General features: G+C 42.4%; 1 protein-coding gene across 2 annotated transcripts in view; it reads right to left on the minus strand.

The window, feature by feature from the left end:
* EGLN3 (egl-9 family hypoxia inducible factor 3) overlaps positions 1-25,085 on the minus strand; it is a 43,259-nt gene extending 18,174 nt beyond the window's left edge. The window contains exon 1 of one of the 2 annotated variants that reach the window (XM_044436224.1): positions 24,543-25,085. In XM_044436224.1, coding sequence (XP_044292159.1) covers positions 24,543-25,055 — 513 coding nt within the window. In that variant the 5' untranslated portion in view covers positions 25,056-25,085. Of the gene's footprint in view, positions 1-22,434; positions 23,207-24,542 lie in introns of those variants that run through there. The other variant, XM_044436225.1, reaches the window with a different exon arrangement.
* Between the last annotated feature and the right edge of the window lie 314 nt (positions 25,086-25,399).

Genomic DNA, 25,399 nt, shown 5'->3' on the forward strand with positions numbered 1-25,399 from the left:
AGGCTGGAATCATGATGAACTATTCTTTCTAGCTTTCCTTTCAACTCTAATACTTACTAGGAAGTTTCCAATTTATACTCTTTTGGAAGAGTTTACTCCAGAATAAACTTTATTACCCCTGAAAGCACATCCCAAAATCTGTATTAGGGCAATACCTTTACTAGGCCAATAGTGTGCAAGCTTTCAGTTTCTTCTGAATCTAGCTAGTCGGTAAACAAAGGAAAGGGAAGTATATTTGCAGGCTGGCTGATGTTGGAAGTTACAGTCTTCAGCTGGAATGCAAGTAGCTGTAACAGACATTCAAATTAGGCTCTAGGAGGCAGGAGAAGCTCAAGAAATGTTGCTGCCACTGGCACAAGCTGAAACTTTGCCCCCTCCCATTTCCTGTACAAAAACCAAAGTGAAGATTGGAGATGGGACATGAACTTCCACTGAAAAAGAGGGATCAACACAGTACACAAATGTACACTGATACTTAACATAGTTCAAGAACAAAGGGAGGTAGGGTGGAGCATGTTATAGATGTCTGAATATCCACAACCCTGTCTTACAGGAGTGCACTTACGAGTCGGTAACCGGTAACGCTGCAACATATGAAAAACACTATGAAGTCAAGAGATTTTTCCTATCAGTAGTATCCCTAGCAAGTGAAATTTGATAATACGTTTGTACTTAACCCTCATCTCCCATATCTTATCTAGTCACTGTTGCCTGGAAAGCTGATGGGGAGACTGTCAATTCTTATCTATGCATGGTTTAGCCATACTAGCAAACTGCTAACAGGGGCGTTTGCTACACGAAGCCAAGTTCACTTTGCTCAAAATGGAGTTAGCCTCTTAACTGAATCGAATAGCAGTGTTGAAAGGTGCCTATAAGGCCATGGAGTCCATCCCACTGCCCCATCTCTACATGTGGTTGGCCATCCAGCTGCAGGCGCTTGAAGCTTAGCAAAGTTGACACGACATGCTGGTGCAATGTATAGCTATGCAGGTAGAGGTCAGGACAGAATTCTGGGCTGATAGCCCACTAGCAAAGGGGATGTGCTTCCCATGCAAAAGGTCCAAAGATCTCGCTCTCTAGTATATCCAGGCCGGGCTGGGTAAGGACATCTCCATGGTAGTTGTGGATGACATGGGTTGTGGTCTAACACATCCAGAAACTATCAGGATGGGGAAGGAGGGCAGCTGCCAGTTGGAATGGACAGTACTGAATTCACTGGGCCAATGGCCTGATTCTGGCTATGACAACTTCTTGCATTTCTGGGACTCTGCACAGTAGGAAATTCCCACCCAAAATCAGAACTCTGGCCACCTACTTGGCCACCAGCCTTCCAGCAAGATTAGCACTAGTCCCAGGCATACATCCCGATATATTATTAAAGTTGTCTCACTTGTCCTTCAAAGAGCTCAAGGGTTCATGACAAGAGAAACCAGAGAGTCCCACTGGGGGTGTATAATCAAAAGAACATTCACAGTTTATTCAAGACATACACGAAATACACACAGCATGTAGGCAGCCCCCAAAGGGACTAAAGAGATGGAGTCTGTACAAGATGCTTTTATAACCTATTTGTTATGTACACAGTTTGGAGGGGGGAATCATGTTGTCAATTTGCTAAAGGAACATGAGAGTAAAAAAATAGGGTTGAATGTGATTAAGACACACAACACAAGAAGAACCTTCAGGACAGGCAAACAATCAGCATACTGAAGAGCATACCTGAGCAGGACAGGCAAACTTTAGCATTTCTAAGGTGTACAGAGGAATCCAGACTTGCAACATGGATTCCTACCTTGTCTAAAGCTGTTCTTACAGTGCCAGGCTTTTAGCTGCCATGCTATGGGAGAGTGTTCACTTGTTTTGTCCTGATATTCACATATACAACCCTCCAGCCCATTTTGTTTTCACAGCCACCCCTTGTGGTAGGTTAGGCTGAAAGACAGCAACTGGCCATAAAGGACATGTCATGCCTGCGCATGCATCTGACCCTGGATCTCATCTGTCCTGGTCAGTAATTCTGACTAGCATACCATGCTATTTTACAGTTTCTACTGTATCATAATTGTGGTATTTATTGTATGCTGTTTGGTAGGCTTGCTTTTTGAAAGGAGTGTCAGGACAAAATTTTTTTAAAAATCTCTTGCATATGTTCCATTTAGGTTTATGAGCTCTCTTCTTCTGCAGTTGCCATTCATTTCAACAGGACACATGCAGAACATTCATTCAGTGGATTGTATCCAATGGAGTCACTGTTAATATTCAGTTTAGGCAAAGAAGGCAAAGAGACTTCTGTAATGAGGCACATGAGATACGGTAGCCAAGTGCTCGGTCTTGCAGGAAAATAATTGCTTAAGTATTCAACAATCAATAACTCTGCTTGTTTTGGAGCAGAGTCAACGCTATCTTATGTTAGTCAGGAAACTGGAAGCTAAGGCCCGTCCCTTAGAAGACACGTTCTGTGATCAGTAAGAACATGTGCAATGTCATAATTGTGCTTGCTTACAACTTATCCTCCATGAACCCACACTTTCCTTTGTCTTACAGCCCCAAATCCAGATGGGGAGGATGGAGTGCCTGGGACCAGCAAAGAATACCCAGTGGTCCTCCTGCATTGCCTTCTGAAACATCTGAGTGATTAAGCATGGCATGCTGGAGGCACGGAAAGTTTAACCCATCCTGTCAGTTCCCAATACAGGCAACAAACAGGCATGGGTCAACTCAGAAGAGCATTCCTCCTGCAATCCAATTAAGGCTCAGGCACTCCATAAGGCAACACAGAACTAGGGCAATGTGGGGCATCTCTCCGCTATATCAGAGGTGGGCAACTTAGAGCCCTTTAGGTTCTTTGGCTTAGAACACCCAACCTGCCCAACCAGCAAAGCCAAAGTTGAGGGATGGGCATTGTAGGTGAAAACATCTGGAGGGCCACAAATTACCCACCACTCAGCTATATAGAAATTTGGTAAAAGCATAAAGAAAAAGCTAAGCGGCACAACAAAATGATAATCAAGCTAGTCGGCTTTGAAATCTTCAGATTCAGGATGCAACATAAATACGAAGTGATTCCCAAGGGCTTCTCATGATAGATCGTCATTAATCACTTCATAGGTGTAAAGGAACACAGGGAAAGTAAGTGATTTTTCAACAAGCTAGTGACAAGAGTCTAAAAGCAAATCAAGACCAGCTGATTCCTGAAACGTGACTTTAGCCACTGGCCAAGATTACAAAAATTCAATGACACATTTTGCACATAGTATGGTGCTCAGAAGAAATTACAAAGGTTCATTTTTGCAGTGTTCACAATAATCTGCAAATAGGCTTTGTCTCAACACTTGCTGCCCAATACAAACAAGTCATAGTAAATTAGCATCTAACTTTATAAACCATGTATCAGAGTTTTAGATGGCAAAATGCATGTACAGTGTAAAAGGTACAGTTAAACATACCCATGGCAACAGGAAAGGACTGGAGCCACCATTCATTGTTTAAAGCAAAGATACCTGGCTGTTTACTGTGCTTTGCAGAAGTATTTACTCACTCCCCCTTGACTTTTCCAATTTAGCCATGTCCCAATTGAAATTAACTTAATTAGCATTGTTACCACTTGATGTATTCAAGATACTCTGTGGAGGTGGAAAAATATTTTATTGCGGGCACAAAATATAAGTAAATCAAAACAAGCTGGCACTTTTATAGTGCAACTTGTTGGTTACACAAGTATTCCTCACCCTAAATCACTAAGTACCTCTAGCAGCAATTACAGCTGTGAGTCTTCTTGAAAAGTCTATCAGCTTTGAACACCTGGATTCTGCAAAGCTTGCCCATTCTTCCTGCAAAACTGCTCCAGCTCTGGCAAGGTTGCACTGAAACTATTGGTGACAAACAAATTAGAAGTCTTCCCACAATCAGATTGAGATTTGAACTTTGATTCAACCATTCTAAGGTATCCAGGTTGTTTTTAAACCACTCCAGTTTTACTTCTGCAGTGTCCACCCAGAAGGCGAACCTGCTCCCCAGTCCCAGGTGCCTTGCAGCCTGAAAAAAGGATTTCCACTAGAATTGCCCCGTATTTGGTTTCATCTATCTTGCCATCAATCCAAGCCAGTTTCCCAGTCCAAAGCACCCCAACAACATGATGCTGTCTCCACCATACTTCACTGTGGAAATGGTGTATTCAGGGCATGAAACATTGTTGGCTTGTACTACACACAGTGCTTTGCAGTAGGGCCAAAAGTTCAATTTTGGTCGCATAAGAACAGGAATTTTTTTCCACCCTTGCTGCATCTTTGGCATGCCTTTTAGCAAACTGAAAACAGGCTTAGATAGTTTAACTGAATGCAGCTTGGTGCATTTGTACAACTCTCTCCCGGATTGTTTTGATAGTTCTGTGGTCTTTGTGATGCTGCTTGTTTAGATATGTTCTCCAACACACTTTGTGGCCTTTCAGAAACAGGTGCAATTACTCTGAGATCATGTGACACTCAAGTGGACTCCATTCAAACACTTCTAGTACTCAGGAGGCAAAAGATTGTACCACAGCAAAGGGCATAAATACTTATGCAACCAACAAGTGCCAGTTTGTTTACTTAACTTTTGTGCCACAATTTTTAAAAAATGAACCTTCACAGTACTGAGCATCTTGTCTACATCCAGTAGTTAACAATGCAAATTCAATCCATTTCAGTTCCTGGTTGTAACCCAACAAGGTGTGGAAAAATCAACGGTGTGTGTATGATTACTTCCACACAAGGCAGTGTAAATTCACGGGTGACATTCACAGTTGACAGTATTGCATGTTCCATATGCCACAGTATTAATTAACTCACTTTTAAATCTTAAACACTTTTCTTAACCCTGCTTTCCTTTACTGTCCTGGTTTTTCAGAATCTTAAGAGTGGCCCATCTTTTGTACTTCATTCTCACTAATCCTTTATTTATTCCAACCTAGATCTCTCATTTTACCTTTCTTCTATCCATGTTCCTAAATTCCAATCCTAAGCAGGCTGATTTGAAAGCAAGTTATTGATTTCAGTCAGACTTGCTTTAGCAGTTATATGATTACAAGCAAAGGGACCAAATCACATCTGCTTTCTGTACAGCATGCTTTACTGCGGCTCAATAAATGTTAAAATAGCAAATACAAAAACAAAACATTACTCACCCTGTAGTGCAAGGGTGCATAATCTTTTAGTACAATAGCTGAATTCCATTCTGGAGAATTTCTCAGGAACCACACCCCCCCTCCCATACTGTGTGGAGCTGAAGACAAAGGGGACAAGGCTAAAAATTCCCCACATACCTGCAAATACCAACTTAAAGCACTTACTGACAGTAATTAAGAGGAGAGGTAGTTCAACCTTTTAGATTTAGGAAAACTGGATCACAAAACAATTGGTGGCTGAGAGAAATACGCTGGCAACAGGACAAGGGGGCATGGTCTTTTTGGGGAGCCCTAGGGCTGGATTTGGCCCCCAGGGTGCAGGGTGACTCAGGAAATGAACTCATGAGAAGGCATCCACGGAAGAAGTTTGCCCTTGACAGTATCCTCAGGAGATGCCTCTCTTTACTCTCCCCCATATAAATGAATTGTTACCATTCAGTATTATGAGGAAAACTAAAGTGATGCACTTGGAAATAAAACTGGATGAGGATAAAACCTGCCCTCCACCTCTGAGATTGGGTGACCTGAGCTCCCCTGACAGGAGCATGCAAAGGGATGAAAGGCATCTCTCTGGGCTGGAGATTATCTTCTGACACAAAGATGTCATAATGGCAGGCATCTTCCTAGCTAATAAACTTCTTCTGTTTCAATTACGAACTGTGTTAAAGCCATGCTATAAAATCCAGCTGGGGACTAGATAGGGGGTCAAGTCTGTTGCTAATGCAATGAGATTTATATCAATGGCTCATTGGTGTTACCTGTGTAATCAATGAGAAATAAATGTCTTAAGATGTATAACCTACCATGGAGGAACCCTGATTATTTCCTAGTTCATCGATCACAGTGGAGACTGCTACGCGAAGAAAGCAAGAGTATTAATCTCCTAACCCAAGAAGCAATGTCTCCCAACCTTTTCTCAACACATATTTTTCTTTTTCCAATGGATATATACATGCTTTGTCCTTTGGATACTGACCCTGGAGAGATGCTGCCACCATCTGTCAGCAACAACTGTTTTCTGTGTTTAGGCTGGATCTACACCTCGCAACAAGATCACACCATAGGAGAGCATTAGGATAACCTTTCCCAAGCCAGATCCCTCCAGACGTTTTGGACCACAATGCCCAGCTTTCCGGTCTCCTGGCCATGCTGACTGGGACTTATGGTAATTGAAGTCCAAAACACCTGGAGAGAGCCAGCTTGGAAATGGCAATGTGAGAACAAGGACCAGTCAACCAAAGGACTGGCAAACCAGTGTGTAGGGTGAAGTGAGCCCAGTGAAGGTGGCTTCCCTTCCCCCTTTATGTCCAAAACATTTATGGCAACCCAAATGAATGATTAAGTGAAGTTATAATGATTAAGCAGCCACACACATTGCACATGAAGCTAACTCAGGAGAAACACAGGCTGCTGAAATACCCATCTTGGGTGCAGACACCAGAAGCAAGTTAGAAAAGGCCTACAGGCTTTGTAGGAATGGCCTGGTTCTGACCCTCTTGCTCCTTAAATGGGCAACTGGAGTTTTATAATGGCATCATCCAGTGCAAACCTGGCTCACCAGGCATTTTCACCATTTGCAAAAAAATATATTTACTATGTTCAACTTTTATTTCCTTGGGGTCACTTAAGCTCCCACTTCCCTTTGGGCCACTTTGCATGACACAACTGCCCAATATGGGTTAATTTTCCATGAGGAGCTGCACACATGCCAACCACCATAATAAATATGCAAATACCAACCTAGGGATCACTGCTGCTTGGTTTGTCCTCTGAACCTGGATGGCAGGGGTTATTAAACAACCCTCCCATAACTATAAACCACAATGAGGGTTCTGCTAAGGTTGTTTAACCCCCAAATGACCTGTGCCACATATCTTTGGATGACATGACAACCCATGCAACCATCAGCCAAGGCTTTACATATTCAGAATGGTGGACAGCATGCATCGTGGCACTCTGAAGGTTAATTAACTGGCATGTGGCCTGAATCAGGTCAGTACAGCTCCCTAGGGGAACTTTCAAAAATCAATGTTATCAGCAGACTTCTTGACAGGCAGAGCAGAACAACTTACCACATCAAGGCCTTGATTCATACTTTAGTATTTGACAATTGTTATCAACTCATTAAAACAAACCACAAACACAAAGCATGCCTATCTCCTTGTTATTACAATGCAGTCTCCAGCTATACTGCATCCCAGGTATGACTACCAGTACCACCGGTAGTATATCTCAAGCAGTGAAGCAGTCTCAGATCTAAGTTGGAGGCCACCAAACACCAAGTCATAAATAAATACATAAATGAGTGAACAATATTTTGTTTAAAGTATTAGCTAACTGAAATGTATTTGGATTGTCAGGAACTGTTTTTGTCACTACCCATCCTACACAGATCAAGTGGAGTTAAATCCCATTTGTATGAAAGCAAGTCATTGGAGTTTCGATGAAACTAATTATGAAATAGCACCTGGGATCTAACATGCCTGTGAAAACTCGAAGAAGGGCATGCCCACATGCAAACTGATTCTTGGTTGATTTCCAAACATCAGCAATTCTACACCCATTGCTCATAAGAGGTCATACGCCACTGCTGTTTGGAAAGCACAGACAAAAGCAGGATGAAATTGGAAGAGGGCATTTCTCTGAAACAAAGTCAGTATGTTATGGGGTTCCAGCAATGACATCAGTTCTGTTGAGACAACTGGGACAGAAATGCGTTCTTTGGTAAAGGATCTACTTGTCAAAAATTTAAGAAATTTAGCATTTATACTTCATAATGGAGATGTCAGAAATTTAAGCAGATCAGATTAATGGAAGTAAGATTCTTAAAAATAAATACTGGCAACAAAGGTTAATATCAAGGACTTAAAAATATAATTGTAATGAGATGCTGGTGTGACCCAGAGCTGAGAGAAAATGCATGGTGCATGCCCAGAAGATCCTTAACTTTTACATTTTTACAAATACATGTGGAAAATGTTGGGAGTGGATTATGCTCATGTACAGGGGAGACAATTTACTTTGAGAAATGCTGTAGCAGGCATTAGGTGCCAACTTTTTTCTATCAGGTCATACACAATATATGAGGGACTTAGGCACATGTAGAGGGGAAATTTTGTCTAAAAGTTGTAGGAATTTTTCTTTCTAACCATGCATAGGATTTTGTCCTAGGTCTCCTTGAACAGCATTTCTTTAAGTTGGAATAGTATAGTATAGTTTATATTTAGGTTGCCTTTAAGGGTGGAAACTTAAGGTTGGCCCAGAAAATTTTAGACAAATAAAAATATTTTGTGTGACAGAAACAAAGAGCAAAAAGCCCATGCAGCAGTGCAAAATGCAGGTTATATTACAGCCAGTGTAACTCCAAAGAGCAGGTTGCAAGCCCTGGTTGAGAAACTGACTGAGATCATGGACCGCTGCCCTGCATTAGTAATGTGTCTTTTGCTTCTCATATGCCTAAGGTGGAGCACAGCTGGTAGACAAGCCAATTCTACACTGTGTACATGCAGCAGCATCCCATAAACAGCCCGACATACTGGGTAGTACCCAACTGTATCATTCTGTAAGCACAAATGTAATGCTAATGGAAACTAGGTTCCAAATAAACCCATGTGGAGCCTCCAACTAAAAGTCACATTTTCATGAGTAAACTTGGAAGAGATCAATGAAGCTATCATGGACAGGGCATTTTGGAAGGATTTCATCCATCAGGTCACCATAGATTGAAGGTGACTTGAGAGCACATAACAATCCAGTACAGCTGATTGCACAGGCTTAATGGACAACCACCTGCACAGTTGAAAGATTCAGGGAAGCTCCACCAACGGTACTGGAATTGGCAGAATAGTGCCAATTTTACTGCTTGAGGGGGCACAGCAAATTGTGTAACCTCACCCCACAAGTCAAAGTACGTAACATTCAAAGCTAGTCACTTTCTCTCAGCACATGAGATACAATCACTTCTCCCATGCAATAACAGTGTAATAGTTTTCTAATAGTAAAACTATTATAGTAATAACTGAGCGCTGGACATCTCATTCTGCCTTATGCTGGGACTGGCCTTGTACTATGTTCACTGCTTCCACATAAATGAAGAAATACTTAGTGTCTTCTCTCAATGACCTTGTTCAGAACCCATGTACACATAAGGAAAGAAAAAGCCTGTACCGAGTACAGTCAAGGAGAAAGTATGGGTAAATATTGTAAAGAACAAAACTACCAGCTCAATTTAGATGTATGCAATATGGAAGAAAATAAGTTAAATGACTTAGCATTATGTCAGAACTGTAGCATTTGTTCAAAAGCTACCAGATTAATCTTGTCTATTAAAAATCCTTTCAGAAACCCAGACTACAGGAAATCTTGTTAATTAAAAATAAATTTCACATAGACACCCATGTTGCTTCAATAATAAAGGGGACATGAAAACTGTCCTGCAGTTTGATAAAAGGTTTGAAGCACGTGGATAAGCAAGAGTTCTGCATGAGTGTGTCTTGAACAGTCAAATTCCACTGTAGGCGTGTGGTTTTTTTTTTTTAATCCCTATTCACTCCTTATATAAACATTCAGCTCTACTTAAAAGAACCCAAATCCAATTCAATTTACAATGTTTAGTGTAAATATTGGGGCACATATTTCTCAATGGACATTTAAATGCTAACTTAGAAAGCTATATTACCCTCAAGTTCACTACTGGACTACTGAAATCAGTTTGAATTCCAACAAGAAAGCTGTCAGTCAAATGGCAGAAGTTTATTTAGATTGGGTGAGTATCCCCTAAGATATATTTTCAAGAGATCAATTGTCCTTAAATATAGTCCTTAAATATAAATAGACTGCCCAGCATGATGCTAACAGGTCACTTTTAAGCAAATCAGATAAATAGATAGACAGGAATATTAGTCCTTCCAAACAAATTGGACCTAAAAGAATTAAAACTAAAATTAAAAATAGGCTTTTTAAAGTATGATTTTTCTCCATATTTCCAACCATTGTTTTTAATTAGGTTGAAATTTTTTATTTAAATAAAAACATACTACAATTAATTAGGGTTCAGAAAACATAGCATTTTCTATTTTTGAAATCCTAATTATCCATTCAATAAAGTTGCATTTGCTAAGACAATTTATTCCACTAGAAAAATTACTATGGTGAGATTCAGACATGGATATGATCAAATTCCATGAAACTGCACCATCCTTTCCTACAGCTCAGCCTAGTAGCATTCTAGGTACTGTTCATTATGTCAGAGTATAGATTGATTTTATCTAGCTATATTTGGTTGGCATAGAAGCAAGCCAGCGTTTAGGTGATACAGATCAAGATGATACAGATAAAGTCATAAACTCTTTATGACTTTATGCACTACCAAAAATCTGATGTAATTAAATGAACCGAGTAGGAGTTACTGGGGGCTTTTTTTATTTTTTTTAGATCAACATTTTAGAAATGTCATTGGCACCTACTTCAAGAGCAACTCTTCCACTCTGCATGCTGCTGACCTCTGGACTGTAACACAGTAAAAGAATCAAACTTCCAGAGTCTATCAGCTATGCAGATCAGGGAGTTGCTTGCTTCATTGTAAACAAGCAGACCCCAGTTGAGCTACATATTACCACTACACACAATTGCTACTGCATCTGATCCTGCACCTTGGAGAGGGCCCCAGGCACATCAGTGCAGAGCCATGTGTTCAGAATTGGACCAGCCTTCTATTCAAGGTGCCAATGACATTTCTACCTGCATTAAAACTGGCTGTAAAATCCAAACTTAAAATAAGAGAACTATTATTTTTCATCTGTTGCTAACACCCAATTAATTCCTGTCTGACCCAAGATGAAAGATCTAGACAGAAACGGTTGCCCCAAGCAGGGCTTATTTTTCTCACTCTCCCATGTCCATAAGCTTGCAAAGAAAGAATGACATTTACCGAAGGCACCTGATTCGAGCAGGAAATAAAGATACCAAAGTAAATTGTTAACTCAATTAGACACCTGGAATTCCTTCTGCAAACAAACAGGTTTGCCTTTCAGCAGACGCGCTTGCCTGCATCAATCAGTGTAATGAACATCCGTGCCTTTCCGTTCATTAGGGATGTTTTTAATGCATTATTCATTTCAAAAACATTTTGGGGGGTTGAAATGAATTACATTAAAATATATAAGCAAAGCCAAATTATCCAGGCTTTGGAACATCAGAAGTTGCTTTATACAGAGTCCATCTAGGCCTGCATTTTCTGCAGTTGACACTGACTGGTATTTCAGATGCAGTCCTTCTTAGTCCTACCTAGAGATACCAGGGACTGAACCTGGGCATCTCCCAGCACAGGCCCTCCAGAAGTTCAGGAATACATATCCCACCAGTCCCAGCCAGAATGGATAATGGGCAGGGATTAAGAAAGCTGCTGTCCAAAAGTTTAGGAGGACACCACACTGGGGATGGCAGCTGAACATGCACATAGTAGGCATGTCATAAGCAGGGCCAACTGGAGCCAGGGGTCAGACTAGATGATCCAGGAGACCCCTTCTGACTCTCTCTGTCTCTATGTTTTTAAGTGTGTGCTCTGGGCAACAAGGCTTTTGATGAGGCTTGTAAAGTGCAGTACAGGGTGGTCCAACACGTGGCCTCTGAGGCCTTGTTCTGTGGCCCTCTTGCTGCTTAGAGCCCCCACATTCCCCCTCCCCGGTCTGGATTCCAGCAATGGCACAGTGATGATTGCAGCAAAATCCCAGGAGGCCGCCATCCTGTGGGTCAGGCTGGTGGCCTCGCAAGAAGGCTGGTGGCCTGTGCTACTCCAGCTGACAAGTGCAAAGCACCTTTGTGCTCATCAACAGGAGGGGGCCAGGTATCCTGGGGAGAGTTTGCCAACTCAAGCACAAGAGGCTCAGTCTGCCAATTCTAAGAAGGAAGGAGGGGCCAGGGTGTCACATGGAAGAATTTCTGACTGGGAGAAACAGGAAAAGAAAGGGATGGCCCACCCCAGAGCTTGGGCTGTGGTCAGAGGAGGAGCAGAGATCACAGGCCCTCATTTAGTGATTAATTAAATATATTAATTTTGTCTATTAAATTAAATAAATACATTGAGAACACTTTAATTTACAATACGGAAATGTAATTCACTGTGTAGTCCCCAGGTTCCATGTCGAAGTCCTCCTGTGGCCCTCAAGGTACAAAAAAGTGGACTGCCCTGGTGTAGGAGATCTGGAAAACTTCAGTTTCTTAAACTAAACTTTACTCTTTGGGGTTGTGATAGCTAGAAATTCTGTACAGTATTTATACACAGGAAAATGCTGAATACAATGAAGATAAATGGATAAGGAAGAGCTTCCGAAAGGAGCCAAACAGAACGGCAAATTCTACAGAAGGCAAATCACCACCAAATTTTTGGCACAGTCCTGTCCTTGCGTACTCAGAAACAAGGTCCTCTAAGTACAATGGGATTTACTCCCACGTAAGTATGCACAGGGTTTTAAGCCTATTCAAACCATACACATGAAAATCAGAGGAAATTTCGTGCTGGTAGAATTTCACCAATTCAACATCACTTAGTAACACTGGAAAAGAATTTAAGGGTATATGAATAGTTTTCATGAATTCTACTGCATCACAAATGTAATACCAAGGCTGCAAACCTACACAGATTTAGCTGGGAACAGTCCCTTCTAAAAATAGTGGGAATTAGGTGTGCTTTCTGTTTCACACTTTTTAATCCAGGCACTCTCATGTATCCAATACTGTGTGCTAGTAATTATTTGTGCTGAAGGAGGCAGGCACCCTGATTAGAGGCAGATAACAATTTGCTTTGGGAAATAAAAATCCACATGCTGCAAAGACTGGGGATGGTCAGGCTGAGTTTGCTTCCACAGGAGGAAGGGCTTGCACTTTTGGAAGACAAGGATTGCTCTTCTCTTCCTCATTTACATGAGATGTTCTGGTTTTCCTTATACTCTGGGTGTTCTAGTGGGTTACATAGGAAAATGACAAACTGGTGTTTGTAAGAAAGGGGAAGAAAATTCTGCTTTTGTAGCTAAATTCAGCAAAATTCAGTGTGTATTCTATGCCTCTCAACTTAATGTTGGGAAAACAGTCCCTCGACTTGCAGGGTTCAAACACAAGTGCCAATGCTTATGTGGCCAGAACACACGACTTGTGGGGATTCCATAGCTGGCCAAAGTACAAACACTGTTTAAGAAAAAAGACCATAAGGAGCACTGTGAGGGGTGGGGGGTCACGATGATTGACAACACCAAATACGAGCTTTGCATGCTGAAAATTTTGTGGCAGATCACACTTGTAAAAAGAACCATTACTGTTGCTGCAATTAGTTTGCAGTAACGGAAGTGTTCAGAATATTTGTGATGAATTCTTTTCAACTACATTAGCTGCACATACTAAGGACTATTTCATAAAATATCTGAAGTTGCTTGAGGTTTTTGAACATAAAAGAAGGATTCATTAAGGTTTCTGGAATGGACAATATTTGCAAGTAAGAGTTGCAGAAAAAAATGGATGCAACAGGGTTGAATTTGAGAAAAAACGGGTCTTCATTTATTATGTACAGAAATATGTGTTGTAATTAGATTAGACTAGAATGTGAGTTTGCAATTTTAACTCTGAGTAACAAATGTTCCCACACATGAAAATAGAGTGATACATTATCCATGTGATTGTTTGCACTGCAGATGGGGTTACTAAAGCTGCACTTGCCTTAGTAGTACTTCTGTGGAGTTACAAGGGCAGGCAGAACTGATGGCTAAGAGGAGAGCTTAACCCTCATCCTGCCTGGCAGTTGTCTTTCTGGCCTACCTGTCCTGGCCACTTAACAACACCCCCCCCCCGAGTTCTGAGATTGTGCAAACAGAACAAGCAACATGGTGGGTCTGAAACAAGCGGCTGTACTTGTTCCAGACAGTACTTGAAAGCTTTTCACCCACCAATTATCTCGTAGGTATCTTATGCATTCACAATTTCCTCAGAACAAGCCCATGCATTAGAACCTCATATTTACTCTATTTACCCTTTTACCAAAAAAAAATGCCACTTAAGACCATTTGTTGGGCATCAGGAGCTGCAGGGCAATGCAGCTCGCCCTGGTGGCCAGACAGAGAAGGCAGCTTGGTTCCCCTCCCAGATACTTGCAGAATTAGCACCGTACCTGTAGGTACTTGCAGGATTGGGACCAGTGTAATCATGCAGACCAGCTGGGATTCCCAGTCCTTCTTGGCTCTGCCACAACAACAGGAGTCTTTGTATTGATTACCCTGTGTTCCTGACTTGGTAATTACATTTGTGTCTTGACTTTCACTTGCTGCTTTGTCTTTGCCCTATTACACCTCATCAAGTGTCTGAGGCTTGCCTGAGTAACCCTCTGTTCTCCTTTCACTCCATAACCTCCCCCCCCCCCACCGCTGGGCCCACCGTTCTAGCTGCAAATACTGGCTGTTTCTGTCCTGGAGTTAACACCTGGATCATATATAGTTACTTGAATCCTCCTGAATTCTGATCCTACAAGTATGCAAGAGTCTGTTACTACTCTTTGTTTTTTCCTGAATTTTGTAAGGTCATCCAGTATGACTAAGCACAAACAGCATGTTTTCCCTGGAAAGGTCGCCTAGGGTTTAAGTAATTTACCCAGCTCCTTTTCACAGGAAGGAGGAAAGAATTGTCAATGGCAATGCCAGTGATCAGGGTAGATTAACAAGCCAATTAAAAACAAAACAGCCAAGTAGATGGAAAGGATCCAAAGTCCGCCTGTTTCAGCTAAGAACCTGAGCAGTCTATATTTGGATCTAAGAGAAACAGAGTTAAAAAGTACATATTTACAAACCTTTTAATTACCCAAACCAAAGCAGATAGACCAAGTATTTTAGACTAGAACTAACCGGTATGATACTAGAAGGGCAATTTATGGTGATGAAAACCCCAGAATTTGGGGATAAGGAATTAGTTCTACTTAAATTATGTTCCATTGGCATGGAATGTCTTGGAGGGCAAACCATGAAGAAAATCAGATTTTGGGGAGATTCTTCTATGCCACTGCCAGCATTTATTCTCACAAACAGGACAGGGTCATGTTCTATCATGGTTCACATTAATGTTTCTGGAAGAACACTTGCATGTTGTATATGACTTATATTTACCTATCAGTTTCTGTAGCGAATGTGAAAGTCTATGCGTGTAGACATATACAGCACACATTCCTTTACAATTATATTTTCCAATCATAAATAACATCACAGTAAACTGGATCAGGCTGAACAGTAGAAAGAGTTTTGTCCAAAACTTACTATTATGCCAAGAATTCCCTCCTGGGGTATCACTGTTCCATCTCTCTCTCTCTCGCCCCCCCCCCCATTCCCATTTTCTCTTCACTTTGATATTTCAGCCCTAACCTCCAACAAAAACTAAAGGTAACACACCTGCACGTATTTTCCTATTAGTCTTGCAGTGTCAACCCTTCCTTTCCTGTCCTGTAATCTCCCATTCTGTCAGAATTGAGATTGTAACTTTCTTGGGACAACCACCATTTTTATTTATTTTATACTATATTATATATCAAAGAGTACTTATATAAATGCATGTATATGTTGTGTGATACATGCATAAACTTGCACAGAAACAACTTGTGTGCAATCCAGGAATGTCTCCTGTATTCAAATTCAACATTTTAAGTTCTGCATCACCTTAAATAACCTCAGAACTATTCACCCTTACAAAATATGCTTCCGAAAGCTGAATGGGCACTGTTGCTGCATAAAAAAACTGAATAAAAATGCATCAAATTACACAGTTTTAATGCCTCAACTATCATTGCTAAAAAATACAAATTCAAAAAGCCCTATTCCTGCATATAATCAACCAGGCTAACTAATCTTGCTTGACAAACACAGATATAAACATTGGTTCTGACACAGAGCCATGGCAACTGCTCCAGGGTCTCTGCCAAGGCTGAATTCCGCCGTCTGATATCATAAAATGACTTGTCTGTTGTATTTACAGTTCCAGGGGCTCTGGACCCAGTCTGATGAACACTGGGCATCCTGGCAGTCATCCAGGAGAACAGATTTGAACCCAGCCATTATGCCAGAACATGTGCATTTGATTAGACAAAAGAAAGACAAATTATGCATATTTCTCCAGGATGGCAGTTTTCATCAGACCTTCCATTGTAAACTAATTGCAAAGCACACTGCTTTGCAAGTATCATCAAAAGCCTTTGTAACCTCTAATAAACAATTAGCAGTCCAAAGGCAGTACTCTTCAACAACCCAACAACAAGTCTCACTCATATCACTGCTAAGGGTTCAAGGCCAGAAAAGGAATAAGACTGAACTTCTGCGATATGTATTTTTATGTGACTAACCGTATATTAATAGTAATTCCTCACTTCCATAATTAGGATAGATTCAAACATCACTGTGAGAGGGAGACATTATGGGGCAGAGTTTTAGTTAAATTAGTCTTACCTAGCTAGGAGTCTTCCTTTAGTCTTATTTAGGTCCCACCAAAATCAGTGTGAAAAATTAGTCATGACCATGAGACAACTTAACTTATAGTGCAATCCTGTACATGTTTACTCAGAGGTAAGTGGCTATAGGATTACAGCTTTATTCTGGATCCAACCATTTGTGCACTCGTTACTTTTCCCCAGGTTCAATAACATCACAGAGACTGCTTCAAGCTAAGTCAGGCTTAGCCCTAAAGTAGGCTACTACTTTGTTTGCCTTTTGGTACTGTCCATGAGGACATGCAAAGATGGGCATCAGAAAGGACCAAAATGGCAAGGACCTAACAGAGGCAGAAGAGATTAAGAAGAGGTGGCAAGATTACACAGAAGAACTATACAAGAAAGAGCTTAACGTTCCTGATAACCACGATGGGGTGGTTGCTGACCTCGAGCCAGACATCCTGGAATGTGAAGTCAAATGGGCCTTAGGAAGTCTGAGCAACAACAAAGCTAGTGGAGGCAACAGTATTCCAGCTGAGTTATTCAAAATCTTAAAAGACAATGCAGTAAAAGTGCTACATTCAATATGCCAGCAAATTTGGAAAACTCAACATTGGCTGCAGGATTGGAAAAGGTCAGTTTACATTCCGATCCCAAAGAAGGGGAAGTGAAGAGGAACTAAAGAGCCTCTTGATGCAAGCGAAGGAGAGTGCAAAAGTTGGCTTGAAATTCAACATTAGGAAAACTGAGATAATGGCATCCAGTCCTTTCACTTCCTGGCAAATAGATGGGAAAGAAATGGAGGTAGTGACAGGTTTTATTTTCCTGGGTTCCAAGATCACCACAGATGGGGACCGTAGCAAAGAAATTAAAAGACGCTTGCTCCTTGGGAGGAAAGCTATGGCAAATCTAGACAGCATACTAAAAAGCAGAGATATCACCCTGCTGACAAAAGTGTGTATAGTCAAGGCTATGGTTTTTCCAGTTGCAATCTATGGCTGTGAAAGTTGGACCATAAGGAAAGCTGAGCGCCAAAGAATTGAGGCCTTTGAATTGTGGTGCTGGAGGAGGCTCCTGCAAGCCCCTTGGACCACAAGGCAATCAAACCAGTCAGTCTTAGAGGAGATCAACCCTGACTGCTCTTTGGAAGGCCAGATACTAAAGATGAAATTCAAATACTTTGGCCACCTAATGAGAAGGAAGGACTCACTGGAGAAGAGCCTAATGCTGGGAACAATTGATGGCAAAAGAAGGGGATGGCAGAGGATGAGGTGGCTAGATGGAGTCACTGAAGCAGTCGGCGTGAAGGAGTCGGCGTGAGCTTAAGTGAACTCTGGGGGATGGTGGAGGACAGGAAGGCCTGGAGGAATGTTGTCCATGGGGTCGCAATGGGTCGGACACGACTTCGCGACTAACAACAGGCTTCTACAAATGAAGTTAAGGGCTCTCAGGAAAGATGGGCCTAACTGTAATGTAACTGTGCTAGGCTTTACTGACATGCCAGTACTGAGTCTGCTAACACAGATCTGACCAGATGCATGTGCACTATGCCCAACCAGTATCTATTTGCACTGTTATAAATGTTTGACTCTAAGCAAAGCAAGTTTAAGCACAGAACCAACTCAAAAATAGATTTACCTTAACTTTTGTTGTCAGTATATTTCAGATATGCACTGAGACACCACTTTGGTGAAAGCACATCCATTCATCCTGATAAATACTCATAGGTAGGCCAGGGCTGAGTTTAACTGGATGCACACAAAGTTTATGCCCTACCACTGAGCTGTAGCCATTACTGTTACCACCAATCTACAAATTACACTTTGCAAACCCACATTGCACTATAGCTTCACATCAGAGCTTCTTTAGTCCACTGAAATTAACAGGATTTAAGGGATTTTGTCCCATGGATTGCAGTGGGACTAAAACATGAGTGACTTAGCCTGGATCCAGCCTGCTTAGCCCTAACCATTGCTTGCTCACTTTATATGTCACAACTAACTCTGGTTAGACAGCAGGCTAGAAATAGAAAAGGGAGTAAGTGCTAACAAGGAAAGGGGAGAGGGAGGGGTGTGTTTCCATTCCTGGTTCTCGAAATTGTGATTCGGATGACTGTCCCAGCTAAGTCAAAATTTTACAGGGTTTTTGAAACTGAAAAGTGGCAATGGCAATTTGTGTTTAGAAAAATTAAACAAATGTAGTTGAATGGAGTGTGAACCATAAGTATACATTAGCAGATACAAGGGCAAGATTTAAAAATTCTACTGCATTCCTACTAAGGTGATTTAACTTCCGTGTTTAACTCAACTACTGCAAGTCTGCTTCTGAAAACAGGTATCTTCTGTCTTCCTTCTGAGATAGTTTACAAGATACCTAAATCTACATATTTTATTCTTAGAAAAGGTTGGATGCTGGTCCTAGCTTTATACAGACCAATGAAATTTTTGACACCATAGTCCTAGACATCTCTGCTCAGAAGTAGTACTGACCCAGGTATGTGTGCACAGGAATGCAGCCTGAAGCAGTAATTTCAAAAGTAGGACATTTTCACAAGTAAAGCTTAAATTAGCTCCTGACATTAGTGGATATTTGAGCCAAGGTAGGGTTTACATTCCATTTCTGTCAGATTCCCTCCCCCATGAAAAACATCCATACGTGATGCAGAAAGAATAAGGCTCAAAGGCACATGTTATTGTCATGTATTTAAAAAACCCCCATGGATTATAATATTAATTTAGTATATGTGAATTAAGTAAATTTATTACTGATGCTGCATTCTGCAGTAGCATTTAACAGCCAGATCCAATGACCTATTACACTGAGGTCTGGTAAAGATGTAACATTTTCCCACCTCAGATCCATGCATATGAAATTGGAAGCAGCCTCCCATCGCACCCACTTTTTCCTTCCTTCTAATGCATGAATGAGACTGCAGGTGGCGCAGTGGTTTAAACCGCTGTGCTGCTGGGCTGGTTGATCGAAAGGTTGCCGGTTCAAATCTACACAACGGGGTGAGTTCCCGTTGCCTCATCCCAGCTCCTGCCAACCCTGCAGTTCAAAAGCGTGCAAATGCAAGTAGATAAAAAGGAACCACTTCGGTGGGCAGGTCACAGCGTTCTGTGCACTTCGGTGTTTAGTCAAGCCGGCCACATGACCACGGAGACTGTCTGCAGACAAATGCTGGCTCCCTCAGCTAGGAAATGGAGATGCACACTGCCCCCTAGAGTCAGGCATGACTGGACTTAATGTCAAGGGGAGACCTTTACCTTTTTTAATGCATGAAGCTCCATTCCATTTTCAGAATTAAGCATAGTGCAATGTTAAACCTGCATTACACATAATTAGATTCAAGCCAGTTTTATATCATGGTTAGAAGTAGGCTTGCAAACGGTGATTTGATGAGCCATGGATAATAAATACACTGCTGCAAATATCATGCTATACCAAGGTTAGCTCTGACAGAGGAAGGGAAATGATTTAACAGCCACAATTTTGAAACAGGATGGAAGAACGTACAAACAAGAGACTGAGAAACTTATTTGCATTGTGCAAGTCAGTGTTGGTTATTTGTCCTCGCAGTTTTTTCATACGCTCTACCTTCTTAGGCACAATGATCTGTGGAAAGCTGAGCACATTTTATGACAACAGAATTGCATTGAAACACCTGATCAGCAACAACCAGTTGGAACAGATGGATGAACTGTTGCAAAGAGCCAAATCAATCAAATCTATTTGAATACTGTATATGCACAAATGACTGCAGATCAACTACTTAAGAAGCTTAAAAACCCTTTCCAAGCAAATAGTACCCCATGTGATACAGAGGTATGCAAGACAAGTGTGTCTTTTTGTCAATCAGAAAATATTTTTCTTTGCTCGGAAACTTTATCTATGAAGTTGCTGTACACTGATCTCCTTCTTCCTGTGCTGTAAGATCCAAAACACCTTTTCCCAGAAGTCCCGTTTAATTCAATGGGATCTATTCCCTAGTAAGTGTACTCACACTTAGTACCTTTGGTAACTTTCCATAGCTAAATAAACAAAACGATGCCCAGGCTTGCACAAAGAGCTAAATATGAGGCATATAATTTTATCTCGGTTCTACTCCTATGATAAGTAGAAATAAATAAAAGAATACCATATACTAATAGTTATTTCATTCTCCACAGGTCCTTTTCACACCAAGCAGTACCAGCCATATACAAGAAGTTGGTATCTGAAGGCTTGGGGAAATCCCAAAGTTTGCCAAGTGGAAATATTTAGGAGGAAAAACATTCTAAAGCAGCAAGGGAGGAGAAATCTAAAAACAGTGACAATCAATAGCCACACAGTGAATGTTAGGAGGCAAAAAAATGAAAAGGACAGCAGATGGGTGCAAAATGGAATGGCATACTCTACCCAAGGGCATGGCTGGCTGAAACACAACACTGCAACTTCTGAGTCTATCTTACGCAAGTTTAGACTGTAATCCTACAACTCACAGAATTACCCAGCAAGTTACAACTTTCCTGTCTAAATATGCATGGATTGTGCTAAGCCCAAAGAATAACAACCTAATAACCTAAGCCTAATAACTAAGCCTAAAGAATAATTAGTTTTGAGTACTCTTATGTAGGCCTAGTTACAACCTAAAGAAGAGTTCCAGTAACTCCTTTTTATTCATTTATTAGCATGTAAATCCCCAAAATGATGAAGAAACTATTTCTGACAAACTTCAAAAACCAACTAATGTGGTTTGCATTTGATCATTTCTCTATATAACCCTTTTCCATGGGAAAAGAAACAAAATCACTGAAAAATTTTATAAGAAACTGCTAAGTTTACCAGTGTAACTAGTATTACAGACTTCTTTCTCATGTCCATTTAATCAGGCATTATCTTAACTTTCCTAAATATCTTCAACATTTTCAGGCAGCTATCCTAAACAAACTTATTAAAGAGTGAACTCCCTGAATGCAATAGTATTTACTTCTAAGCAAACATGCATAGGTTCTACTTGTAAGAAACTATTAGACTGATGAATAAAAGAAGTCTGTAGTAGTGCAGTGGCACTATGAAGGCAAATTTCAAACACCAGAAGGAATGCATGCTTTGGACCCACATGTCTGTCACTTTTCTGTAGAAATTAATTCATTAATTGCAATGGATTTTGTTTATTGACTCAGCTGTGCAGTGGCCTCTGCTGGTACATATGTGCATAAATTAGGGATTAACTTTATTACCTCTCTAAAGAGCAAATAAGCTGCTCAAGAACCTGACAAGTCCTCAAGCACAATGCATGAACCAGGAGCTTAGTGGAAAGTGACAGGAAAGGAACTGGATCATCTGATTATCTAATCATGGACTTTTACAAACTTTTGACACTATTCAAAACTACTTTGATTCCCCCACATGGTGCTAAGAATCCCTTCTACTGATGTTTTAGCAATGTTATGCTATACTTCCTGTTAACTGTGTGACAAACTTTCTTGTTTTAACAAACACCTTTATTTTTAATTCTAGACAGTAGATTGCTAATCACGTAAGTACTGTTCCACTAAAAGTAGTTGACTTGCTCCAGTCAGAACGCAGCTTATTCCGACACATGCGCTTCTGCCAGTGGAAGATTCTAAAACCCTACTTGGAAGTAGTCTTACTGGCTACAATAGAGGTTAATGATAAGCCGCTATTTAGGGTGCTGGCTTTAGAGGGGTGAGAGAGAAAAGAAACAGATATCAGAACGATTCCTGATAGTACAGTTACCTGCATTAGAGGGTGGACAGGTGAATTCCAGCAGTAACATTCAAGCAAATGAAAGCTAGCGCTCGAACCCCATTGAAATTCTTACCTTGGACCTTTCTTTGACATAGTATTTGCCCAATCTACTTCCACAGTACATCACCAGCCTGTCTATCAAAGACAAGAGGAAGTTGATGGCCTCGCATCCCTCCTCAGTGCCCGCGATCCACTTTATCTGGTCTCCCCTCAAGTGTCTTTTGGAGATGCCGTTGCGCTGGCCAGCCAGTTGACCATCTTGCAGCTCCCCGTTATAGTGCATCTGTTTTACGCGTTCCAGCACGCAGTCCCCCACCAACTCGCCCAAAAAGTTGTCCAGGTAGCAAAACCCGATATCGTGCAAAGAAGGTACAATGTAGTCCAGTGCAATTTTCTCTAGATCTACTCTCATAATATGTCCCAAGGGCATCTTAGGAAATGCGCTTGATCTCTCTCCCCTATGAAGTCAAGAGAACAATCCAGCAGTGAGCTGGCTACCGCAGGAGCGCTGGGGGTGTGTTTCAGTAAGGGTAACAAACTGAAACGGCCACACACCCCAGCATTTCTTAACTCTTGGATTCCTGACAAAAGCAAGCAAGCAGGCAAGACGAGTCTGTACCAGGCTAGCAAGAGATCGGTGGGTCCAAAAGTTTTGCTAAAGCTAATACTTTTCTCTTCAGGGTAGTCAGCAGTAACTTCCTCAGTTCCTTCCAGTTCCTGGCGACACAAGGCTGATACTGGGATGAACGGTGCTGGTACTCCCTCCTCGAAGTGGCCTCCACCCACAGCCAGGAGTAGCACCTTGGTGGATAGCTAATAATGGAACAGGGAGCTGCGGAAGCTCTTTTCTATTTACGCTGCGGCCGGGAGAGCTTTGGGTCAAGTGAACACCCCGTTTGCTGATCACTCCCCCCACTTTTTTTTAAGAGCCACGTCCGGCAAACTACTTTCAATTTATTTACCAAGGCAGCAGATGGCCCCTCTCTGATTAATACGTCTGCTACGTGCAGAATGTGTTCCCACTTCAACCGCGAGCGGCACGTGGGTGGAGCCCGACCCAGGAACAATCTCTATTTCTCCCCGCGTCGCCCGCCCGCGGGAGCACGAACCTAGCCAATGAAATGCAAGATGAGGCGTGGCTTCGAAGCATATCGTCCAACCCAGGCAGAGTTCACGGCTGGAATCAACGCGTGGAGGAGGGGGAAGAGAAAGCCGCATGTCTGGCAAAGGCGGGGTTTCTGGCTTAGCAGGCACCGCCCATAACGAGGGGGCGTGGCTTCCGCCATTGAGGAATTCTCCCTCAGCATGTACGCTTTCTACTACGGTCACATACTCCAGGCGAATGTAAACAAACGGTAAGCGAAAGGTTGTAAAATGCGCAAGTACCCGTGGAGTTTCTCTTGGTAACTTTATTCTGACTGGGAAGGGGATTGAGTTTTTAAGTGCTTATTATCATTTTCTTTTTCGGAAAGCGTATTCCCCCTCCTCCACACCTGATCATCTGTAGACAAAGCGTAATAGACGAGTGGAAATGGCTTTATAAACAACGTCCCTGTCCCTAATAGCAACTCTCAGCTTTTAAAAGTCGCTAGTCACACACAGTGTATTATATGAACGCAACTCGGATTCTTTAATCTGAATCATTGCATTCAAAAGGAAGGAAACATGCCTGCTTCTATAGTTTGGACAAAATAACGAACGATTCGACGGAACATTACAAGCATTAACAAGAATCTCTCCTATCTGGTGTTTTGGGTTAAATCTCCTCCCTTGAAACGTATCTTTCAGAAATTCTGGCTAACATTTTACTTCACCTGCGGGTGGGTAGGAAACTGAGCCGAAAACTAAGAGTTGTTCTCAATGCCGTGAGACTTTTTTTTCTTGGGTTGGTTCACAAATATGGAATCACACGTGTCGCCCGACGTCGTGTGATCCCTCCCAGCTTAAATATAAACTGTTATTCTATAAAGCGACCGAACTAGAGATAGGTCTTCAGTAAAGGAAGAAAACGCGCGGAGGGAAGGAAGGAGGAATGTCGAGGTCAGCAGCATGCAAGAGTGCCCAGAAAGTGCCCAGGCTGAGAGCCTGAGCTCGTGGGGCTGCACAGAGATCAGAAGCTGGAAAAGCCAGAGTGAACTTTGCACAGGTGGACCTCGAGCCCGGGCGACTGAAGCTACTAACCTTGTGTCTTCCTCTAATTTTGTAATGACCCAGCTTCCCATCTGCGTACATGATGAGCTTATCCATTCTTTTCAGGAGGAAGCCTATGTTTTCACAGCCAGGTTCACTGCCCTCTACCCATAAAATCTTGTCCCCGCGAATGGCTTTGCTCCCGCCTGGTTTCTGACTCGCCAAGGCGCCGTCCTGGAATTTGTCACTCAAGTGCAAAGCCAGGACTTCTTGGAAGATTTTCTCGGCTGTCCTGTGCCCCAGGAAGCGGTCTACAATGCACAAGCCATAGGCGTTCATGCAAGGCACTATGTAATGTAGGACTAGCCTCTGAGCATCTCTGCGGTGCTCTCTGAAAGGAGCCCTCTTGGGAGGCGGAGGGCTGGAGGGCAAGGCGCCCTCGACGTCCCGGGCCTCCCCCGAGCTCGCGGGGCGTCGCTCGGCTCCCGCGGAGCCTCTCGGCGGCCCCTCGGGCTGCTCCTCGTGGCCGCCATCCTCGGGGCGACGGATGAAAATCTTCCTCATGCTTTCTACTGAGTCGCCACCGAGCTCGGCCGGGGGCTGCTGTGCCGGCGCCATTGCCGCTTCCCCGCCGGAGGCCATCTGCGAGCAGATCAGTTCCCCTTGGCGGGCGGCATCGCCTCACCACGGCGATAACACGCTGCTGCAGCTGCCGCCGCCTCCGAGCGGGGCCCTGCCCGAGCGAGCGCCACGCGGGAAATGCCATGTTCGCCCCATACCGCCGGATACTACAGAGAACATGCCGCTCGGGAGCGTGCACACGTACCAATGGGAGCGAGCGGCGCTTCCACACGCCTCCGGCTCGCCCGCCTCTTCCCGCCTTCCCTCGCCTGCTGCCTCCCCCTCCC

Source organism: Varanus komodoensis, unplaced genomic scaffold (assembly GCF_004798865.1).
Source record: "Varanus komodoensis strain SLA01 unplaced genomic scaffold, ASM479886v1 scaffold3, whole genome shotgun sequence".
In the NCBI taxonomy this organism is placed as follows: Eukaryota; Metazoa; Chordata; class Lepidosauria; order Squamata; family Varanidae; genus Varanus; species Varanus komodoensis.